The sequence below is a fragment of the Scomber scombrus genome, chromosome 6 (assembly GCF_963691925.1).
Source record: "Scomber scombrus chromosome 6, fScoSco1.1, whole genome shotgun sequence".
Classification (NCBI taxonomy): Eukaryota; Metazoa; Chordata; class Actinopteri; order Scombriformes; family Scombridae; genus Scomber; species Scomber scombrus.
Genome location: NC_084975.1, coordinates 23,722,387 through 23,741,444, shown reverse-complemented (window position 1 = coordinate 23,741,444; position 19,058 = coordinate 23,722,387). Strand labels below are relative to the sequence as shown.

Below are 19,058 nucleotides of genomic sequence, written 5' to 3'. Positions count from 1 at the left end.
TTCAATGTACCTGTATGTACTTTTCAACGGCAGCCTTTAGTCTTTGTTTAATGTTTAAAGTGAGACGAGTTAAAGCTTACCAGTAAAACCGGATAAGCGCAGATCCGCAACAAATAAACTTAAAACTACAATGACTGTATGTGATGGACTGATAAACTCGTCTTTGACACGTTTAAACAGGCGATTTAAAAGGTCAAAAGAAAAAAGAAAAGAGAAAAATCCCCTATAGTAAAACTGACAAACTTGGACAAATAGCCTTACCACTTTCTACCTGTGATTAGTGTATTATTAGTATTAGCTGTAAAGGTTAATACAATATTTAGTCATGTTTTATAGAACCGTTATAAACTATTAACAACACAAGCTTTCTGTTTGTCTGGTTGTAGAAAATCCACCTCCAACCATTATGGTCGTTTCTTTGTAGTTGTAGCTCTTTAATTCCTCGGAAATCCCCTTAAATGAGCTTTATACATTTAGCCTACTTAACAATTTAATGTTAATAGGCTACTTGATGCAAGTAGTGTAGTAATGGTAGAATAAATAGATTTTGCTGACTGAAGTCAATTTGAGGGGACTTTCCGATTAATTTAAGGGTTAGTTAAAAGGACAAGCAAGTTTAACGCTAGAGGAGTTTTTTCCACAACCTGGCAACCCCAAACTTGCTCTAATTAACAGTTTGTAATTTATCTAGAGCTGCAACGACTTACCATCAATTAATTAGTTGACAAGTATGAAATGAATTGCCAACTCTTTAGATAATCAATTAACTGTTATGAATAGTTTTTAGGGAAAATGTTGTGGACCAAACAACTAATCAATTAATCAAAAATACAATTGACAGGTTATAATGCAAAATAATCAGCCTTAAACTGATCTGTAATGCATTTGGAAATACACTGAACCATAAATAAAGCCATTAGTTACATCTTATAAACCCTCTTTACAGGCCACCTTACTAAACTGACTTAACTTTATGAATGAGTTGCTTTCTGTAGTGTCATTCATTAAAGTGAGTGTGCTCAGGATGATGCTCTTTAGAAGATACCGTTTTGTCTCCAGCACAGCCCCTCTTGTGTTCTCGTGCTTCAGCCTCACAGTAACGTATCTGTTGACAAACATTTTCCTTGAGAGTTACACCATGAGGTGGGTGACGACACCTCGGAGACCTCGGCCAGTTGCAGTCGTCATGCAGTTGGCTCAGCTTTGGCTGTACAATAGTACCCTGTCATTTGCACACAGAAGGAGCTGTTTCCATTGCACAGCAATATCAGGCTCTTGTCAGCATCCATTTATTCTGTCTGTATGTTCGCTGGCTGACTGAGAGCAGCTGTGTGAGGAGCTCCCTGGGTGTGTGTCATTGTGTCCCTCTGTGGCTCCAACCCCGCTCCAATGTTGTGTAAACAGCCACCATTGCTCGACCAACCTGATGCATCAGTTTTGAGTTCATCTCCCCATGCAGGATCGGCCTCTGTCAGTGTCACCGTTTTAACATACCTGTCTGTGTTTTCCACCACCTCAGGAGATCATCTGTCACCATGGAGTCTCACAGACTGAGTGGCTCTCCGGACGTCAGGATACAGAGGAATTACGCGCAGCAGCTCAGCCCTAGCGGCAGCCAGGAGAGCTTGTTTGGAGTCAGGGTTCAGGTTCAGGGGATTAAAGGTCAACCATATGTGATTCTGAACAGCGCTGGCCAGGAGAGCCATAGGGACATCTCTGTTATCACTCACCAGTCGGGGTATAACCCAGGCATGGTGAGGAGGTCTACGGATGAAAGACGCTCTACGTCTGAGGCGCAGAGGACCGCAGCCTCCTCCGAGTTTCATTATCAGAAACACCCCGAGCTTCTGAGACCTTATGACCCTGAAAGTAATAACCTCAACCTTCTCTGTCCTTCACAAACAGCCTCAGTCGCTCGACTTGGACGGCTACACACCAACCCTCTTCCTGAAAATACTCAGACTGCTAATGCGACCAAAGCCAGGATCCCTCTGCCTGCTGAGGGCCCAGAGGAAGACCAGAGTGAGGCGCCCCAGAACAAAGCGCCTCCCTCAGGTGAACCTCCACTGTCCCCAGATGCAGGGGACGCAGACTCCTTCATATCTGTAGGGAAACTAATAGACCAGTTCAACAGCAGCCAGCGGAGGGGAAGGGGCAGCCCAAGGAACAGGCTGGACCCAGAGGCATGTCGAAGGTCACGTAGCGTAGACAGCGGGCGAACCTCAGACGACTCATCATCCTCCACTTCCTCCAGCAGAGCCTCATCTCTGAAGGGCAACAGAGTCGAGGCCTCAGGTGGGATGTATCCGCCCGGGTCAGCTAGGGCTCGGCTACTCGGGGGAGAGGCAACTTCAGCAAACAACAGAGAGGAGAGCAAGCCCAGCACTCTGCTCAGAGGACATAATGGAAGAGAGACGATGTCCACAAAGGCCCCAAAACCACTTCACAGAATGGAGAGATCGGCTGTCTCTGTATTACGTAGTGACCAAAATGATGGATCTGATGAGAGAGACGCACAGGTAAAGAGATCTGATGTAGGATACAGCTGTAATTTTAAAGTTTGTATTTATTTGGTGTATATTCTCTAACCAGGTTACTCCTGATCTTCTGAAAGGACAGCAAGAACTGTCAGCAGATCCAACTGAAGACACAACAAAACAAATACTGTTCACTTACCTCAAGGATGGGTAAGTCAGACAGATGAAAACATTGAAGCGGTCACTTCAATGCTCCTCAAATTAATGTAATATTAATATGTTATTTTTTACTGTGTGAGGTTTGACTGATGCTCTTATGTCATCTCGTTGAAGCAGATGGAAACGCCCATTAATTCAAAATTTCTTTTGCTTATATTCTGGAAATTTGGTTACAATTTTTGCTAAATTTGGAACGAAACCTAGCTACTGTGTGACATGTTCCTACTTTACAATGAAAATGGACACTGTAATTTGTTTTGACTCAATCACACTCCACATACACCACCCTGCTGCCATTAATAGTCATTAGCATTTCAAAAGTTTATTGATCCGCAACTGAAAATAGTCCCTAATAAATGCACTACTCACACTGTTTGAGTAACATTTATTAGAAAACCACAGTGCCGAGCTGTTCAAAGAGATTACTGAGCCTTTTTTTGCACATAAAACTATATATTTGTGATTGATTTCCAAAACTTCATGTCTTCTGGAGGAACCAATTGGCTAAGTGCAAAAGGAAAGTTGGACAGTATTGAAAAGTTTTGGTCTTTCATGATATTGGACATGGACAATAAGAAAAATATTGAATATCAGCAGCCTTATACTCTTATAAATGAGCTTGTATTTGCACGAGTTCCAATATTTGAAAAATGGGTAAAAAAAATCAATATTCAGTAACACTGTCTCTTATTTATTTGACCCTATAGCCATCTTGTAGTGAGTAGCTTGTGTGTGTGATCATGTGCTGTGCTCAGATAAGGCGCTGCTGCTCCAGCTGTGTGTGCTCACACACGCAGCAGCCAGGAATGCAGAGCATTAACTTGTTTCCACTGATAAAACAAGTTCTTCACATGGACTGTTTATATCAGTCATCAGTGCCTATGGAGAAATGTGTGCTGAAGAACCATTTAAGAGCTTCTTAAAAATTGTTGTGTGTTTGTGAAATACTTTTCTGGCTTCTTCAGGACGACTGATGACGACCCCACCACTGAGAGGAAAGTCAACCTGCTGCTTGAAAAGATCAACACACTTAAATGGAAAACATCTGTGAATCTGGAAGAGGAGAAAGTGAGTGATGAGATGAGACGGTTGTCAGTGTTAATCTCTGTTTTTGTCTGTAACTCTTAATGATCCTCTGTGTTGGACGTCCCTTTTTCCAAATGTGTAGGATTATACAGTTGATGTGAGGCAGTTGCAGGAGAAACGGGCATCGTTAGAGAAAGAAGTGACCGAGTTAAAGCAAAAACTGAAAACTGAGATGAAGGTATAGTGCAGTCTTATCTTGCTGATTCACCTCTAAGGCCCTTCACATCGTATTCCTGTGACTGAACATGTTTCTCTGTGTTGTTGCGTTGTGCAGAATGAAAGGACTCTGGCTAAGGCCTGCGAGAAGGCCTGGACAGAGAAGAAGAAACTGCAGGAAGAGTTGGCCAAAAGTCAGACAGAGCTCGGCAAACTCAAGGATAGACTGACTGAAGTTGAGGATGAACTTCAGTCGACCAAAAAGGAGTAAGGGTGTGATTTCTTCAGAACATTAAACAAAAGTTATATGAAGGCAGCTGTGCTATGTAAAAACACACAGATCGCATCAGCCAAAAAGGGGATTCAAAAGAAAACAGTCACTTAGTTTACACTCCAAAAATATGAAGTTTGACCATGTGAACATTAAGTATATACTAATAAAAGAAGGTTTGATGTTTTTCATTGGTATCAAATTAAGCTGTTATGAAAGGCAGAGCTAAATACCAGGAAAGAATACTAACGCACTTAAATCCTAACCTAGTTTCTTTAAATGGGCTTTTGCTCATAATCTTAGGTCATTCGAGTGTACTCTGATCGGATCCGCTGGTCATTTGACTGAAAACAAAGTCAAATACCGTTTGGATCAAGTGTGCAGATATCATTTTTTTTTATCTAGTCTTTCCTTTCTAAAACTTTCAGGCAGGATAAGCAGACTTCTTCCCGTGATATGAAATGTGAAACTAAATTTTGTCTGTCTCTCCTGCATTTTGTTTTTTGTTTGATGTCAGTTTGATTCAGATGAAGGCCGAAAGAGAAAGATCTAAGAGAGAGATGAAAGACCTTCAGCAGCAGCTCTCTGACATGCACGACGAGCTGGACCAAGCCAAGAAGGCAGAGGTGATAAATACGGAGAAAGAAGTCCTGCTGACGGTAAATGAAGCCATTTGAACATGATACACTTCACAAATCAGCAGCAGATGGAAAGCTCCTGGTAGTAATGCATTTTGATGGTTGTCTGTCTCAGGATATGGTGCAGCTGCGTGGAGACTTTCAGGATATGCTTCAGGTGAAGGAAGAGCAGGAGGAGGTGCTGCACCGCCGGGAGAGGGAGCTCAATGCCCTGAAAGGGGCGTTCAAAGACGAAGTGGAGACCCACGATAAATACATGGCCGCTCTGAAGGACGAGTACGAGAAGGAGCTTGAAAATCTTCTCAGGGATTTAGAGATGGCCAAAGAGGTAATATTACTCTGATTTCTGCTTATTTCTGAAAGCTAAAATATAATTAATTTTGCTTCAAATGTTCATCATTTATAATTGCCTCTTAGAGCAATGCTCTGCTGGGCCAGAGGAAGGTTGAGGCCGAAGAGGAGAGAGGTGCAGCCAAGGTGCACCTGAAAGAGCTGAGTCAGGAGAAAGAACAGCTGAGAGGAGATGTGCAGGAGCTGAACAACAAGGTGGATCAGCTGAACCAGGCTATCCAGGAAGGCAGAGTCACGGAGAGACAGCTGGAGCAAAGGGCAAAGCAGCTGGAGGTTGGAAAATCTGATTTCCTCTCATTTTTTTGTTTTTTAGGTATTTTGAATCAGACTTTATCTTACTGATGTGATCTATTCTGACATTTTCTTGTTTATTCTTATTTTGTTCTAAGCGGGAGAAGCAGCGGCTTGAGGAAATGTTGAAGGATGTGAGAATGAACGAGGAGGAAATGTGTCAGTCGAACCAGTCGCTGCTCACTCGCTTGGAGGACGTGCAGGTAAGAAAAAAAAACCTTAAATGACATAAAGCTTATGACTGATGTCGTTACATGAGATCGTTGTTAGATCTCCTTTTTGTTTTCTTCCTTTAGGGCAAGTTGACCAAACTCAATCATGAGCACAGGGACCTGAAAGAGAAGCTCAAGGAGGAGAGGAAACAAATCGAAGAGCTATGGAAGACAAAAACAGCACTGGAGGATGAGAGGACGCTGCAGGACAGGACTGTGGAGCAACTTCAGAGGAAGGTAAGAAACCAAAAGGACTTAACCAAGCCCCTATCTTATCAACAGCTGTAAACACGTTGTCTTTGTTATCAGATGAACAGCATCATGGAGGATTGTGAGGCCTCTACAGACATACTTCAGAGTCAGGTCGACGAGGCCAGAGAGAAGAATCAGAGGGAGTTGGCCGAGCTGCGGAGACAGCTGCAGGAAAAGGGAGCAGAGCTAGAGAAATCCCGACAGGCAGCCAAAAATCTGCAGGAAGAGGTGTGGCACTTATTGTCTTACTGATTCATCAGTATGTGGGTTCAACTCTATTAGTCACCACTGAATTCAATTTGAGATAAAAAGGAGTCATGCCCATTTGTTTCAGCATTTTTCCTCTAAGATCCTAAAACAATTTTCTAAACCTGTTTTGTGTGAGATTGAACAGGAACATAAAAGAAACATAACAAATGTGTTACCAGGCTTGATTAATTCTGTATTTGTGTGATAACGTCTAGCCGAACACTGCCCGACAGCAGACATTGTATGTTACCTTATCTCGGCGTGTGTGTGTTTATTCTGTGCTTATTCTGTGCTCCGCTCTGTGTTCAGCTGCTTCCTCTGGAGGAGGATCTGCGGCGGTGTCGCAGGGAGCAGCAGGAGGCCCAGCTGAGGGGCCGGCAGCTGGAGCAGAGGCTGGAGGAGCTGGAGGAGAGGAATGCCACCACGGTGGAAGAGCGAGAGCGGCAGGTCAAAATCATGGAGGTAAATGTCTCAGTGGAGAATGTAGAAAATAAATTACACTTGGGCTTAGAGTTAAAAACAGAAACATACATTTGAAAAAATACCCACATTTGATTTTCGTTCACAGTTCTCCTTCATACCCATGACTTCATTCTGACCACAAGTTGTCTTTTTTAAGGTCTGGCCATCTTTTTTTTAAAAGATTATTGAGATGCAAAGATTTTATAATGTCCCTCCTTAAAAATAGAAACAAGCCTTTTTTAATGCAACAGCCATGACTATCTCAACAAGCCAAATTATATAAAATATCTCTGAGCACACAATAGATCTAATCCTCTAGTTGAAGTTAAAACATGAAAATCTTCCCCAAGTGGCGTTTGTATTTGTATATTTGTACATATCACAGGCAGCTCTCAATCAGAAACAGCATTCACTCGTATCTGAGCTCACGTTATACTTTAGTTTATCGCCTATTTTGAAGTATTTATCTGTTCAGGTGCCAGTATTTGCTCTCACTTGTTCCTGTGAGCTATGAGGGTGCTGAAAAGAGCCATGGCAACAACATCTCACAGCTCAGCACTGTTTATCTTGCTGATGACAAAACATTACACAGTGACACTAGTGTGCTCATTGTTGACACTGCGTATCGACTGAGGAAGCTCGTGTTTACTGTAAAAGTTATCTGACCTGTCTGGGTGTTTCTCAGGAAATGTCTTTCTCATCTTCCTGCAAACAAAAGCAGCCATCATCCATTCAGCAATAAACAATCATACAAAGTATTTAGTTATCACATCCTTTGCAAATGCAGCTTTTTGTATCTTATTCATGATTTTCCCACAAGATTCCCACAATCGTCCCACTTTGTATTTAACTACCATTACCCTGCTTTTCAGTTTTCTAAGCACAGCCTCAAAGGATCGATTCACTGTGTTACAGCACAATGTTACATAAATGAACTTGACATTTTTATACATTTTTATGTTTTCCTCTCCTCTCAGGGGCGCATCAGTCAACTACAAGAAGATCTTCATGATGAGCGCGGCACTGCTGACCGCCTGATGGAACGATTAGACAAAACCAAAGAGCAGGCAGGTTTACTCCCTCATGATGCATTTGGCCTTTTTTCCCTCATTTTCTATTTGCTAACAGTCACAAATTTCCCTCCCATCAGTGATAGAGTTATGCCTTGTCTCAAGTTTGAACAGTCATCCCTTACATCTGTTTTTATCGCAAACAGATGTAGGGCTGAGTTCACAGATTTCCCATCAGACACTGAAAGCTGCTGATTGTTGTGTCCAGAGTTGCTTGTCAAACAAGTTTTGTTTCTTAATGTTCAATTCGTTACACCTCTGAAATATGACTGAACCTCGCTGATTTCACATTTTGTTTCTTAATATCAGATGTCATCATGAAAACCTCAGCTTCCTCAGCGTGTCTGTAAAGTAGGCCAAACTTAATGAGAGCAGAGTGGTGCAGACTAATTGACACAAAACACTGTTTTGGGTGCAGTGCAAAGACAAAAAAAAGCAGCTAACTATTGTGGACAACTATTCATACCCTTCACTGGGCCTCTGGATGTTATTAGAGGGGAGAGCCGTTAGATCTGATGTGGCTGCTCAGACCAGACAGCATTTCCTCTGGTTTTAAGAATTAAGCTGGGAACTTTCATTTAACCTGAAAGTGCTTGTCAACAAGTCCTGCCCTTTTTAATAAAGTATAGCCATGTTTTCAGTCAATATAAGAGACTGTACGTATAAAGTGCAAGCCCGTATTTAGCTCCATGCAGGAATTGGCACAAAGTATTAGTTTTAGTGGTCTGGTGCCCATATGTCATAGCCTTGTTAAATGACTAAAAATGTATTTTCTGAACTATATTATGACTTAATGCTAAAATGGTTCCTGTCTCTGCTGGTTGTGTGTGACAGATGGATCAGTTGAGGAATGAGCTGATGCAGGAGAGAGGAGTCAGACAGGACCTGGAGTGTGACAAGATTAGCCTGGAGAGACAGGTATTGATCCAGAGCAAAATTATTATTTTATTTAAGGAGTCAACACATCAGAAATATACGGATAAAAAAGTTGTGCCTATGGAAAGTCTTAATACTTTTTAAGACACCATCTGCCACCCAGACCCGATGTGTAACTTGGCAAACCACACCTACTGTTTCTGGCTTCAAATTCAAGAGCACAGATAATCCATCGTCAACAAAACTCCACATGGTATCTTTAAGTGTCTTGCCTCATATATACCTCATCTTTTGTTTCATTTCCTCTGTCAGAATAAAGACCTCAAGAGCAGAGTAACTCATCTGGAAGGATCACAAAGGACCAACCAGGACTCACTCGTCTCCAAACTTAACATCCGCATCCAGGAACTTGAAGAAAAGTTGCACGGAGAGGAAAGGTGAGCACCTGCAACAACTTTAACATTTATATAAAGTATAGTGTACAGTGTATTTGACGGTGTAGGATAACACTTTGAATAATGGTTCCATCAGATACTTGATGGTAGCTGTCGAGCACTGAACCCACTCATATCACTTTTCCCCGTGGTTGTAAGAGTGAGAGTATCTCAGAGAGTCCAAACACACCAGGAAGGTGTTGAGTTACAGGAAGCTGCTGCAGCAGTGATGTGATCTCTTGGTGCTTTTGCTCTCAGGGACAACAACAACCTGCAACAAACCAACCGCAAGCTGGAGCGCAAGGTGAAGGAGATGAAGATGCAGGCGGACGAAGAAAACGTCAACCTGCAGACCCAGAGGGACCAGGTAGACATCTTTATTCATAAAGAAAACAGAAAGTACTCAGGGAGCAGCAGACCTGACTCATGATTCAATATCTCACTTTTGTGAACTCTGCAGCTGACTCAGAGGCTGAAGACAGCGAAGAGGCAGATGGACGAGGCGGAGGAGGAGATCGAGCGTCTGGAAAACGCTAAAAAGAAGCTTCAGAGAGATCTGGACGAGCAGATCGAGGCCAACGAGCATATTCAGAGCCAACTCGGTGCACTGCGGAGCGAGATGAGGTGACCACACACCTTCTGCCACTGAGCCTCTGCATTACATCAGTTCATGAATATCACACGTTGTTCTTCAAATGTGATCATTTTATTTTTTTTCATTAACAGGCGTAAGAAGAACTCAACTTCTCTCATAAAGGCTCTGGAGGACGATGTCAACGACTTGGAGGATTTTGGCTCCGATTAACTGGACTGACGTGTGATGAAACAAAAGAGTTCAACTGTCATTTCTGGACTTTCTGAGGAGATGTTGAACTTATTTTCTAGAGTGGTTGTTTTAATATTTCAACATAATTTCATTAACAACTCAGGTGTGTTTTTATCTTTTTTCCCTCAGTTGTGCTTAGCATGGCACCGTGCCAAGGCTGACCTCTAGTGGCAATATTTATAACTGCATGATCTGACAGACTTGTTTTTTACAAAAGTGCAATCTTGACTTATTTCTCAAATTAATGTCTTTGCTAAGTTATTATTTTGGGGTGTGAGTTAATATGGTGAGAATTGCAAATCTCAGACTAATGAATAAACATACTTTAATGCTTTTCCAACATTCACTGATGTTCATGGAGCTGCAGAAAGCCTTAAAACTGAAATAAATCCAGCTGTATGTTGTTTCTGTAAGTCTGAGAGTTTGTTTTTTCTGCAACAGGTTTAAAGTAAGACAATTTGACGTTACACTTAATGACAATACAAAACAAAAGTCACCTGTCAATCACTCAGCTGTGACACTTTGTGTGAGGATGAGTGTGATGGTTGTACAGATAGATCAATGGCCTGTCCTGAATGGCTGCAGTTGGGTAGAGGTGGGGATTTGACACGGGGGCTCTGATCAACTCCAGAGGTTCACACTACTGGACATCTGGCAGTTTTAACAGCGGTTGGCACAGTGATACATGGAAATAAAACAGAAGAGAAGCATGAGGCAACACTGTGCTCTGAAACATGGAATATTTAAGGAATTCCTGGCAGAATTCCTCGGGACCTTTGTCTTGGTTGTGAGTAACATTTTGGATTTTAAAATTGTGTTGTTGTTTTTTAATGGGTAAAACATTTGTATATAGTGCGCTCATATTTTTTTTGCTTTATGATTGACCTCAGAATTAGTTTTCTTAAGGTCTGATTTTGTTTATATGCTTATTTTAGTACACAGCTGTCTTGATCTATATCCTTCTTCATTATGTTCTCTGTATTTGAAAATATGTGGCTGAAAACATGATACTCTCTTCCTCTGTTTGTTAGTTGTTCGGCTGTGGTTCGGTCGCTCAAACTGTCCTCAGTCGAAACTCCTTGGGTGAGCCGCTCACCATCCACATCGGCTTCTCTGTAGGACTGATGATGGCAGTGTATGTGGCGGGTGGAGTCTCAGGTAAATGTGATTTCATGTCATTAGAAGCACTTCTTTACACTTCTTAACCCTAACCCTACATGTTCTCTCACACAAGGGCCAAAACATACAACAAACGCTCTGAATTTAATGCATGTGCAAACAATTAAATGAATTATTGTTAATGTGTGTTGCTCTGATCAATTTCCTATTCTTTTGGATATTGGCATCTGGTCAAACCCTAACTCTAACCCTTACTGAAAAATATCACTTTTAATAATATAGTTGTGTGCATATTCAGCCTCATAATCTACTGTTTCTCACTACAGACTCTATAGTGTGAAATAATTTATAGTTAATACAAACAACCTTTGCCAGAACATATAAAACAGTGTGACACAGCTCTCTTGTTATGTGTTGTAATCCAAACATTAATAGTGTTACTCATGAGGCTTGCATCCTATAATAATATAACTTTATGGCCTCCTGTCCAGCCATGTGCCACCTCCACGGCTCCAGTGTCAGCAGCATCGTGCCTGTTGTCTGTCCAGGTTCAATGAGTGTGTACTGACCATTGATTTCTTAGTGCTAGAGCACAGCCTCTCTGGGGTCGTTCATAACCCTGGGCACTAAATGTCCTGCAAACTCCCATCGATCACAGGCTACGTTCATCTGTCTATGACAGAGACCAGACCCAGTCCAAACGACACTGCTGGCCTCATCTAAGCAGCAGCTACTTCCAGTTCTACATCAAAAGGACCAAAATGGATTTCAGGAAGACAGATCACAGACAGGCAGCTTTCTAATGCTGTTTTATGAGTTAAAAGTGGCAGGATGTGACCACAGTCTGACTTCAAAAAGGAACAGAATAATGTTGATAGTTGAATTTCTATAAGTCAGTGTGACCATTATTCTGTCTTCTTGCTTTGAACGTACATAACAAAACCCTGCACCGCCCCAGGGGCTGCTCCCCTTCTGCTGCCTCTCGTAAATGTGACGACCTCGCTAATGATAGAGAGGATATCATGCCAGCCACCCCCACCCCCAACCACTACACCCCCTCCTCTTAACTCTCTGCTTTGTCCTCTGTCCCAGGGGGCCATGTGAACCCTGCTGTGTCTCTGGCCATGGTGGTTCTGGGCAAACTGAAGATTTGGAAATTTCCTTTCTATGTCATCGCTCAGTTTCTTGGTGCTTTTACCGGAGCTGCTGCTGTTTTTGGATTATACTACGGTGAATAGACATGAATATTAAACTATAACATTAGAAAATGATTCTTCTGGCCAGGTTTTGTTTTGTGTCTCCCAAACTTAAAATCAGCAACACTGAATGTGTAATCACTGAGCTGTCACAGTAAAAATATTTCAACAATATGAGATATATACGAATGGATAAAATCAATCTCTATTCACACTTTTCTATTTATTTGTCGTCCCCATAGATGCTTTCATGGACTTCACCAGTGGCATTCTGTCGGTGACTGGAATTAATGCAACAGGTCACATTTTTGCTTCCTACCCTGCGAGACACCTGTCAGTTTTCGGCGGCTTCGTTGATCAGGTGAGCTCTGGTCACTGTGACCTAATGACCTCTCCTCATTATGCTCTACCGCTCCTGTTCAAACTTTAAATACTGTGAAATCTAGGAAATGTGGCTAATGAAACATTGATTTGCCCACTTAGTCTGAAAACATCCCCCTCGTTTGCTTACTTTTGGGTCTAATGACCCATTTCCTGGCATTCACTGCAAGGTCAAATCTATACTTAACACCATTTTCAGTCTGTTTAGTCAGTGCAGCGATCCAAAAAAAACACGTCTAGCTGCTAAAACTGTTGAAAACCACATCAGGTGAACCATTGATATAAGTCTAAATGAGCTAATGGTAATGTTTACTTTGTTGGGTCTGTGTAACTGTGGTGCTTGGAGGGAAATCGTAGTTGTGGTTGCATGTTAGTAGGTTGTAGTGCCAAAAATATTTTTATTTAGAAGGTTCATGACAGTAAAAGCACAGATTAGAATCATTAGTAACACTTCTGATAGTTTTTGCCAGTTTACTCAGTTGAAAGAAGTCATAAACTCAATGAAATAACTGAACTGGAACAAATATATTTTTTATGAACCGAACTGCCATTTATGACAAGAGTGATGCTCTGCTCCTGCAGGTGGTGGGGACAGGTATGCTGGTGTTGTGTATCCTGGCTATCATCGACGGAGGAAACATTGGAGCTCCTAAAGGCGTGGAGCCGCTTGCCATTGGCCTGATCATCATGGCCATCAGTGTATCCATGGGGCTGAACTGTGGTTATCCGCTGAACCCTGCCAGAGACCTGGGACCCCGACTGTTCACGGCTGTGGCAGGATGGGGGATGGAGGTCTTCAGGTAACTTAGCAGCAAACACAGATTAGGGATTTGTTTTTGTGTCTGAGCATGATTTAGAAATGATCATTCTTCCTCTGTGTAAAACACTTTGGATCAACTGTGCTGTGTCCAAAGTGCTATATAAAAAAAGTTGAAGTTGAAGTAGACAGACGAGAATTAATACGTTTACATTATGTGGTTAATGGGAAAGCAAATTTAGTGAGTTATTTTATGCCTGCCTGTCTAGAAACTAGATCCTTTTATAGCAATGTGGAAAGTAAACTGGGTGCTGACATGAACAATAGTGTTATATAATGTCACATGCACTGCACAGATGCAGTCGATGCTTGTGAATGATCCAGTGATGCTACCTTTGACCTGCAGAGGCCTCTGATGCCAAGCACATGAGCGACTGCCTGCTCGGAATTTCACTCTTGCTGCTTCTTTCTGTTTTTGTCTCCTCACAGTACTGCGGATTACTGGTGGTGGATCCCCGTGGCGGGGCCCATGGTGGGGGGCCTGATTGCTGCCGCCATCTACTACTTGCTCATCGAGCTGCACCACCACCGTGACGAGCCCGAAAAGCCCCCTGAGGAAGAGGAGGAGGAGGAGGAGGAAGACGAGGAGGATGACGACAGCAGTCTGAAGGACAAATACGAGATGATCACCATGAGCTAAACGAAAAAAGACAATAATTAACCTCAAGGCCTGACTGGTACATGGTCAGATTCAGCTGTTTTACTGTCAGTCAGATGAAGAGGAACATCTGTAAAGACAGTCTTCCTCTGTTTGGCAAACTCGTCAATACAGTAGCAGGATAGTCAGTAGTTACTGATTGACTTCATGCTCTGTAGAGACACGGTTTCTCAGCTCACTGCTGACACCATTAAAACCTTCAAGGGTCAAAACACACAGTAAGATAAATTAGTCTTAACGCTTTAGATTTTAGATGGAAAAACTGCAGCTAGTCGCACAAAATAAACAGCATGGTCACTGTTTCGGTCTGTACTGTGGGTAGAAATACAAAAACAGGCAAAAGATTGCAACATCCTTGAAAGCTGAACCCATCATTCAATCTTACACCGAACTGTCTCCTCTACGCTTATGCTTTTATAAACACATGAAAATCTCAGTCCTGTGTGTGTTTCACATTGTTATGACTGTCACTTATGTGTTGTACATACTGTATTATAGATATTAGAGGAAAAATATACCCTTCATTTTGATATACTCACTTGGACACAATTGACACTGAAGTAATAATTTTACATGCATGTCAGTCTCCTAGGTTTGCTCCCATTTCTCTTCAGTGTTTGCATGTTACTGCCTGTATATTCATTCAAGACTGTATGTTTTTTATTATTATTGTTTTTCTTTAGTAAACCATAAGGAATTATTCCTGATGTTCATTATTTGTTACGTTTACTCAATGTTGTTTTGTCTACATAAAATTTCTACAAAATATACATTTCTTAAGAGACATTTTTTACATCAGGGACTCATTTCACTTCACCATTTATTGCATTCATCACTGAAAACTGCAGTTTGACTTTTACGTCTAACTTAAAACACAGTCAGCTGATGTAATTTTCCTTACAGCATGTACACAATTATTCTCATACATCCAATCAGATACTGCTTTATAAGTCTATGTAAAAAAGCGAGAGACGACTGTAACGGCAGTGACTGACAGATGTGATGGATTATTTGTGTTTAGCTGTTAAAATTGAAAATGGTGATTATGCCTTTAAGTGTCCGCACCAAACATTATGCAGTAAAATATTTCTTATAGGAGCTTATCACTCTAGTCACTCTATGACCTCCTGCATATCAACAATTATCTGAGATACACAGGACTTTAAACTATACCTGAAACCTCAGGCGGTTACTACATGCAAGTGGTTAATTAATAATTTAATTTATTTATAGTGTAAAAGAGCTTTCCTGTCGTCCTGTGGAAGAAGTGTTCAGATCAGTGTTCTCATTTAGCAAAAAAGTCCCAAATATCCGCATCAGTGTGTACATATATATGTAATTAGTATTTTACTGTTGTAGTTTGTCGTTCATGGAGCAAATTTGACCACTTTACCTGTACTCAGGCAGTTAAGCCTTTGACAAATCTTTATATGTCAGAGGTTGATTATATGTTTGGTGTATAAAATCTTTTTTGGAGGTATTTACTGTCTTCATTAGCGAGCTGAGATGACAGAAAATTAGGGAGGAGAGATGAGTAATGACATGCAACAAAGGGCGTGACCTGGGAATGCTGTGGTTAGTGGTTTTTCCCTCAGCCCACAAGCCGCCCAGACATTTATTGTGTATAAAATCTTAAAAGAGAACGACACCAGCTCATCTTGCTCTCCTATAATACTGTCAGACTCATGATAGACAGTTTGAAAAAGAAAAGGATCAAAATCGATTTAGCAGAATCAGAGATATTGTGTTTTTTTGTTTCATGTTTTCTTCTTCCTTGTCAAAACCCGGCACCTACTTTACCAACAATGCAACGTGACTCTGTTCACTTGTACAGATTTGAGTGTGTCACGCTAGTAATACATCCATGGTAGCAGCTAACGTAAGCAGGCTACAAAAACCTCACTTCTTTCAAACTACACACACCCCAACTTTTTTTCATTTTAAATATTTGCAGTTTTCAACCCCAAATGGTTTATTAGACTTTGTGCAGCTCCAGCTAAGGTAAGACAAGGCTTTGAATACCTTTTTTCTTTTTAAACATACATAGTAGTACTGCCAAAGACCTTTAATCAGACTTTGATGTGAAAAAATCAGTGGAGTTCTCCTTTAATCTGCAAATTAACTAGTAACTGTAGCTATCAGATACAGGAAACAGAGTAAAAAGGCCAATATTATCCTCTGAAAGGTACTATAGTAGAAGTAAAATAATGTATAAAATGTAATGTTATATTAGTAAGTACAAATACCCCCCCACACACACACACACACACACACACACACACACACGAATCCTCGCTTGAACATTTATGTCAACCAAGTTTCAGAGACAAAAGGAGGGTCAGTGACACCAGCAGACGAGGCGATCTCCATCTGCTGAGCCAGCATCAAGGAGGAAACAGCAATGGAGTATTTCTGACCCTGAGGCAGCTGTCAGTTCAACTAGGGTCAAAGTACAGATCGCATCATAGCTTGTGTGGGTTTGTCATGTATACAGTACGTGACAAACACATACGTGACACATACACGGAACATATAGGAAAATCAGTTTGTATGGACTGAACAGCTGCTCAATAATAACACGTGCAGGTATATGTGAGTCTCCCATTACTGTCTCTCACCTACAGCAGCAGCTGAATGATGCAGGGGTGGCGTTACTGTGCTGCTGATTCAGCTGACTTTGAAGAAGAAGAAGGAGCACTGACAGACTGCTTAGCATTCATCAGGAACAGTCTTCGGAGAACCGGTTCTATAAAAATGCATTTCTCCTTCTCTCCGTGAAATCACACAGACGCATCAAATAAGTTCAATATGTGGGAAGGCTGTTTCTCCAAGTCAGCTGTTCCACACGTTCAGTCATTTAGATTTGGATCTGTGAACTCTGTTTAAATAAAATACGAGTTTTGATAGCGGCAGATGACATTTTAGTTTCAATGTCTTTCTTTTTTGAGAGAAGTGTGAACTAAATCTACAAAACTGCATCTACTCAGACTAAAAGGAGGAGTGTTGTGGTCATTATTTGATACTGGACATTAGAACTGAGAGTTATTTCTTTGCTGCCACTGTATTTCCATGCTTTGTCGAGTCTGGGTGTCACTCACAACAGGCCTTTGCCACTTTTACAATCATGCTTTGTCACTGCGAGGAGAGACAAAAGGTGCTGACTGCTTATCAGCCGTGACGTCAGCTCCTTGTACAGAGCTGTATTGACCATGGTTAGTAACATTGTCCTCTTTTCCCATCACATTGTTTCAGGCACAGGGTCGCATCAGTATGTGGGAAAATGGACGACAGTATCACTGATAACAATGTAAACTGACAAACAACTCGCCGCCTGCGTTATCCATAAAATATTGAACCTTGTTGTGGTTGACCGCTTGTTGTTCATGTCACAACAAGCGACTGCAGCAGCTCAGGATCCACATTGAAAATCAATAGCGGGCCACGTTCCTGGATCTGACACACACTAATCCTGAGGCTGTTACATCATCAAACACACTCATGAGGAAAAATTCATTGATAGCACAAAGAAAGCTGCAATGTGACTGTGAGGGAAATGTTTTATTTCTTCTGCACACTTGACTTAAAATGAATATTACTGCACAACATTTGGAGTTAAAGTCATGATTGCTGAAATACTCCTCGATGGAAACAGAGGAGATGAGAGGCTGGCTGTGACTCAGTGATGCTGATGTTGGTGACTCACTGGCATCTGTTCCCAATACTTCACCCACAGCAGCTGCTCCCTCTGCTGCAGACGACCCCCTACTGCATTTAATGGAGTCAACATAGTTCAATTTAGCACTATTGAGCTGAGCTGATTTCACCACAGTAGCTACGTGTTGAATTCAGGACATTCAGGAAAGTTTCCAACAGCAAGGATCGATATGGTAACATTGTATTTTTCTCATTCCTTCATCCTGTTGCTCAATCAAGCCATCTGTATACAACACTCTTCATCCTCTGATCCCCTTTTTTTTTAACCTTGCAGGAAACAGTTTGATGTGATAAACCATTGACTGTGCAATGCCATTAACATGTGCCAATATTAGTAATCTTGTAAAAAGGTATTTAGACTCCAAACAAACTGTATAATGCAACAAATAAACTGCCAGCCTCATTAGTTTGAGGTCAGTTTTAACCTTTTAAAAGGTTTTTCTCAAATGAATCAGAATCACACTTTCATGAAAATGAAAAAAAAGAGAGAATACAAATGCATAAAAATGAAAAGACAGCACAGTTTGAAGCATGAGGCAAATTATTAGTCAAAAAAAATCTTACAAATTTATATTGACTTTGTTGATGGTTGAATTTGTGTGGGTGCTTTTCCCATTTATTTATGTTTTACATTAAATGTCAGTTCTTGCAGCTGCAATAAGTCTTTCTTTGGTAGTCTGTGATATATTAAAGAAGCAGATTATACAAAAAGGAAAGTCGAAACCCAACGCAGCAGAGGCCATTGATAACTTTACTTTAAGTTCCTAGCAGAAGTCAAAGTCCAAGCTCCTACACTTCAACTCAACAGGGTTTTTGTATTCTTATAAGGAGGACTTAGAAGTGCTTGTGTCTATCAAACTTAGTAGCCCATGTTTCTAATGCAGGATCTTTTTTACACTTTAAAGTCCTCAATCCGAGATAACCCCAATGACACCATCAGGGGTATTTTCTCAGATTTCACAAAGCTCCTCCAGAGTCACATAAGACTTTTCAGGCTGAGCAGCTCTCTGATCTTCTGGTGTTAAATCTGTGGCTTCATTATTTGTACGACGCCTCAGAAGACTTAAAACGAAGAGAAAAAGCCAAAGAGAGCACACGTGAGAGACAGTAAACAGGGGTCTATTTTATTTTGAACGAGTCTTTTAATTAATGCATTTCAAGTACTCCAAAAATTACATCTCTTTGCACAATACAATTTGAAATTTTTTTTTTTTTTAGTAAAAATGTTCAAAGTGAACAAAAATTTCCGATACTGTATAAAACACAGTGAACATTAAAATCAGACAGTAGTATTACTTTTTAA

The 19,058-nt window shown here is 41.1% G+C and overlaps 2 protein-coding genes across 2 annotated transcripts; both read left to right on the top strand.

The window, feature by feature from the left end:
• Positions 1-1,535: 1,535 nt before the first annotated feature.
• LOC133982057 (cingulin-like protein 1) lies at positions 1,536-10,166 on the top strand. The gene is made up of 18 exons (XM_062420958.1): positions 1,536-2,519; positions 2,593-2,687; positions 3,662-3,764; positions 3,865-3,960; positions 4,057-4,205; positions 4,727-4,868; positions 4,963-5,175; positions 5,265-5,471; positions 5,588-5,692; positions 5,786-5,938; positions 6,011-6,181; positions 6,512-6,664; positions 7,642-7,731; positions 8,569-8,652; positions 8,923-9,047; positions 9,303-9,411; positions 9,505-9,668; positions 9,771-10,166. The coding sequence occupies exons 1-18, from the start codon at positions 1,536-1,538 to the stop codon at positions 9,847-9,849; spliced, it is 3,222 nt and encodes a 1,073-aa protein (XP_062276942.1). The 3' UTR covers positions 9,850-10,166.
• A 389-nt stretch (positions 10,167-10,555) lies between these two features.
• LOC133981534 (aquaporin-9-like) lies at positions 10,556-14,023 on the top strand. The gene is made up of 6 exons (XM_062420281.1): positions 10,556-10,657; positions 10,902-11,028; positions 12,082-12,219; positions 12,428-12,546; positions 13,149-13,366; positions 13,813-14,023. The coding sequence occupies exons 1-6, from the start codon at positions 10,556-10,558 to the stop codon at positions 14,021-14,023; spliced, it is 915 nt and encodes a 304-aa protein (XP_062276265.1).
• Positions 14,024-19,058: the final 5,035 nt, after the last annotated feature.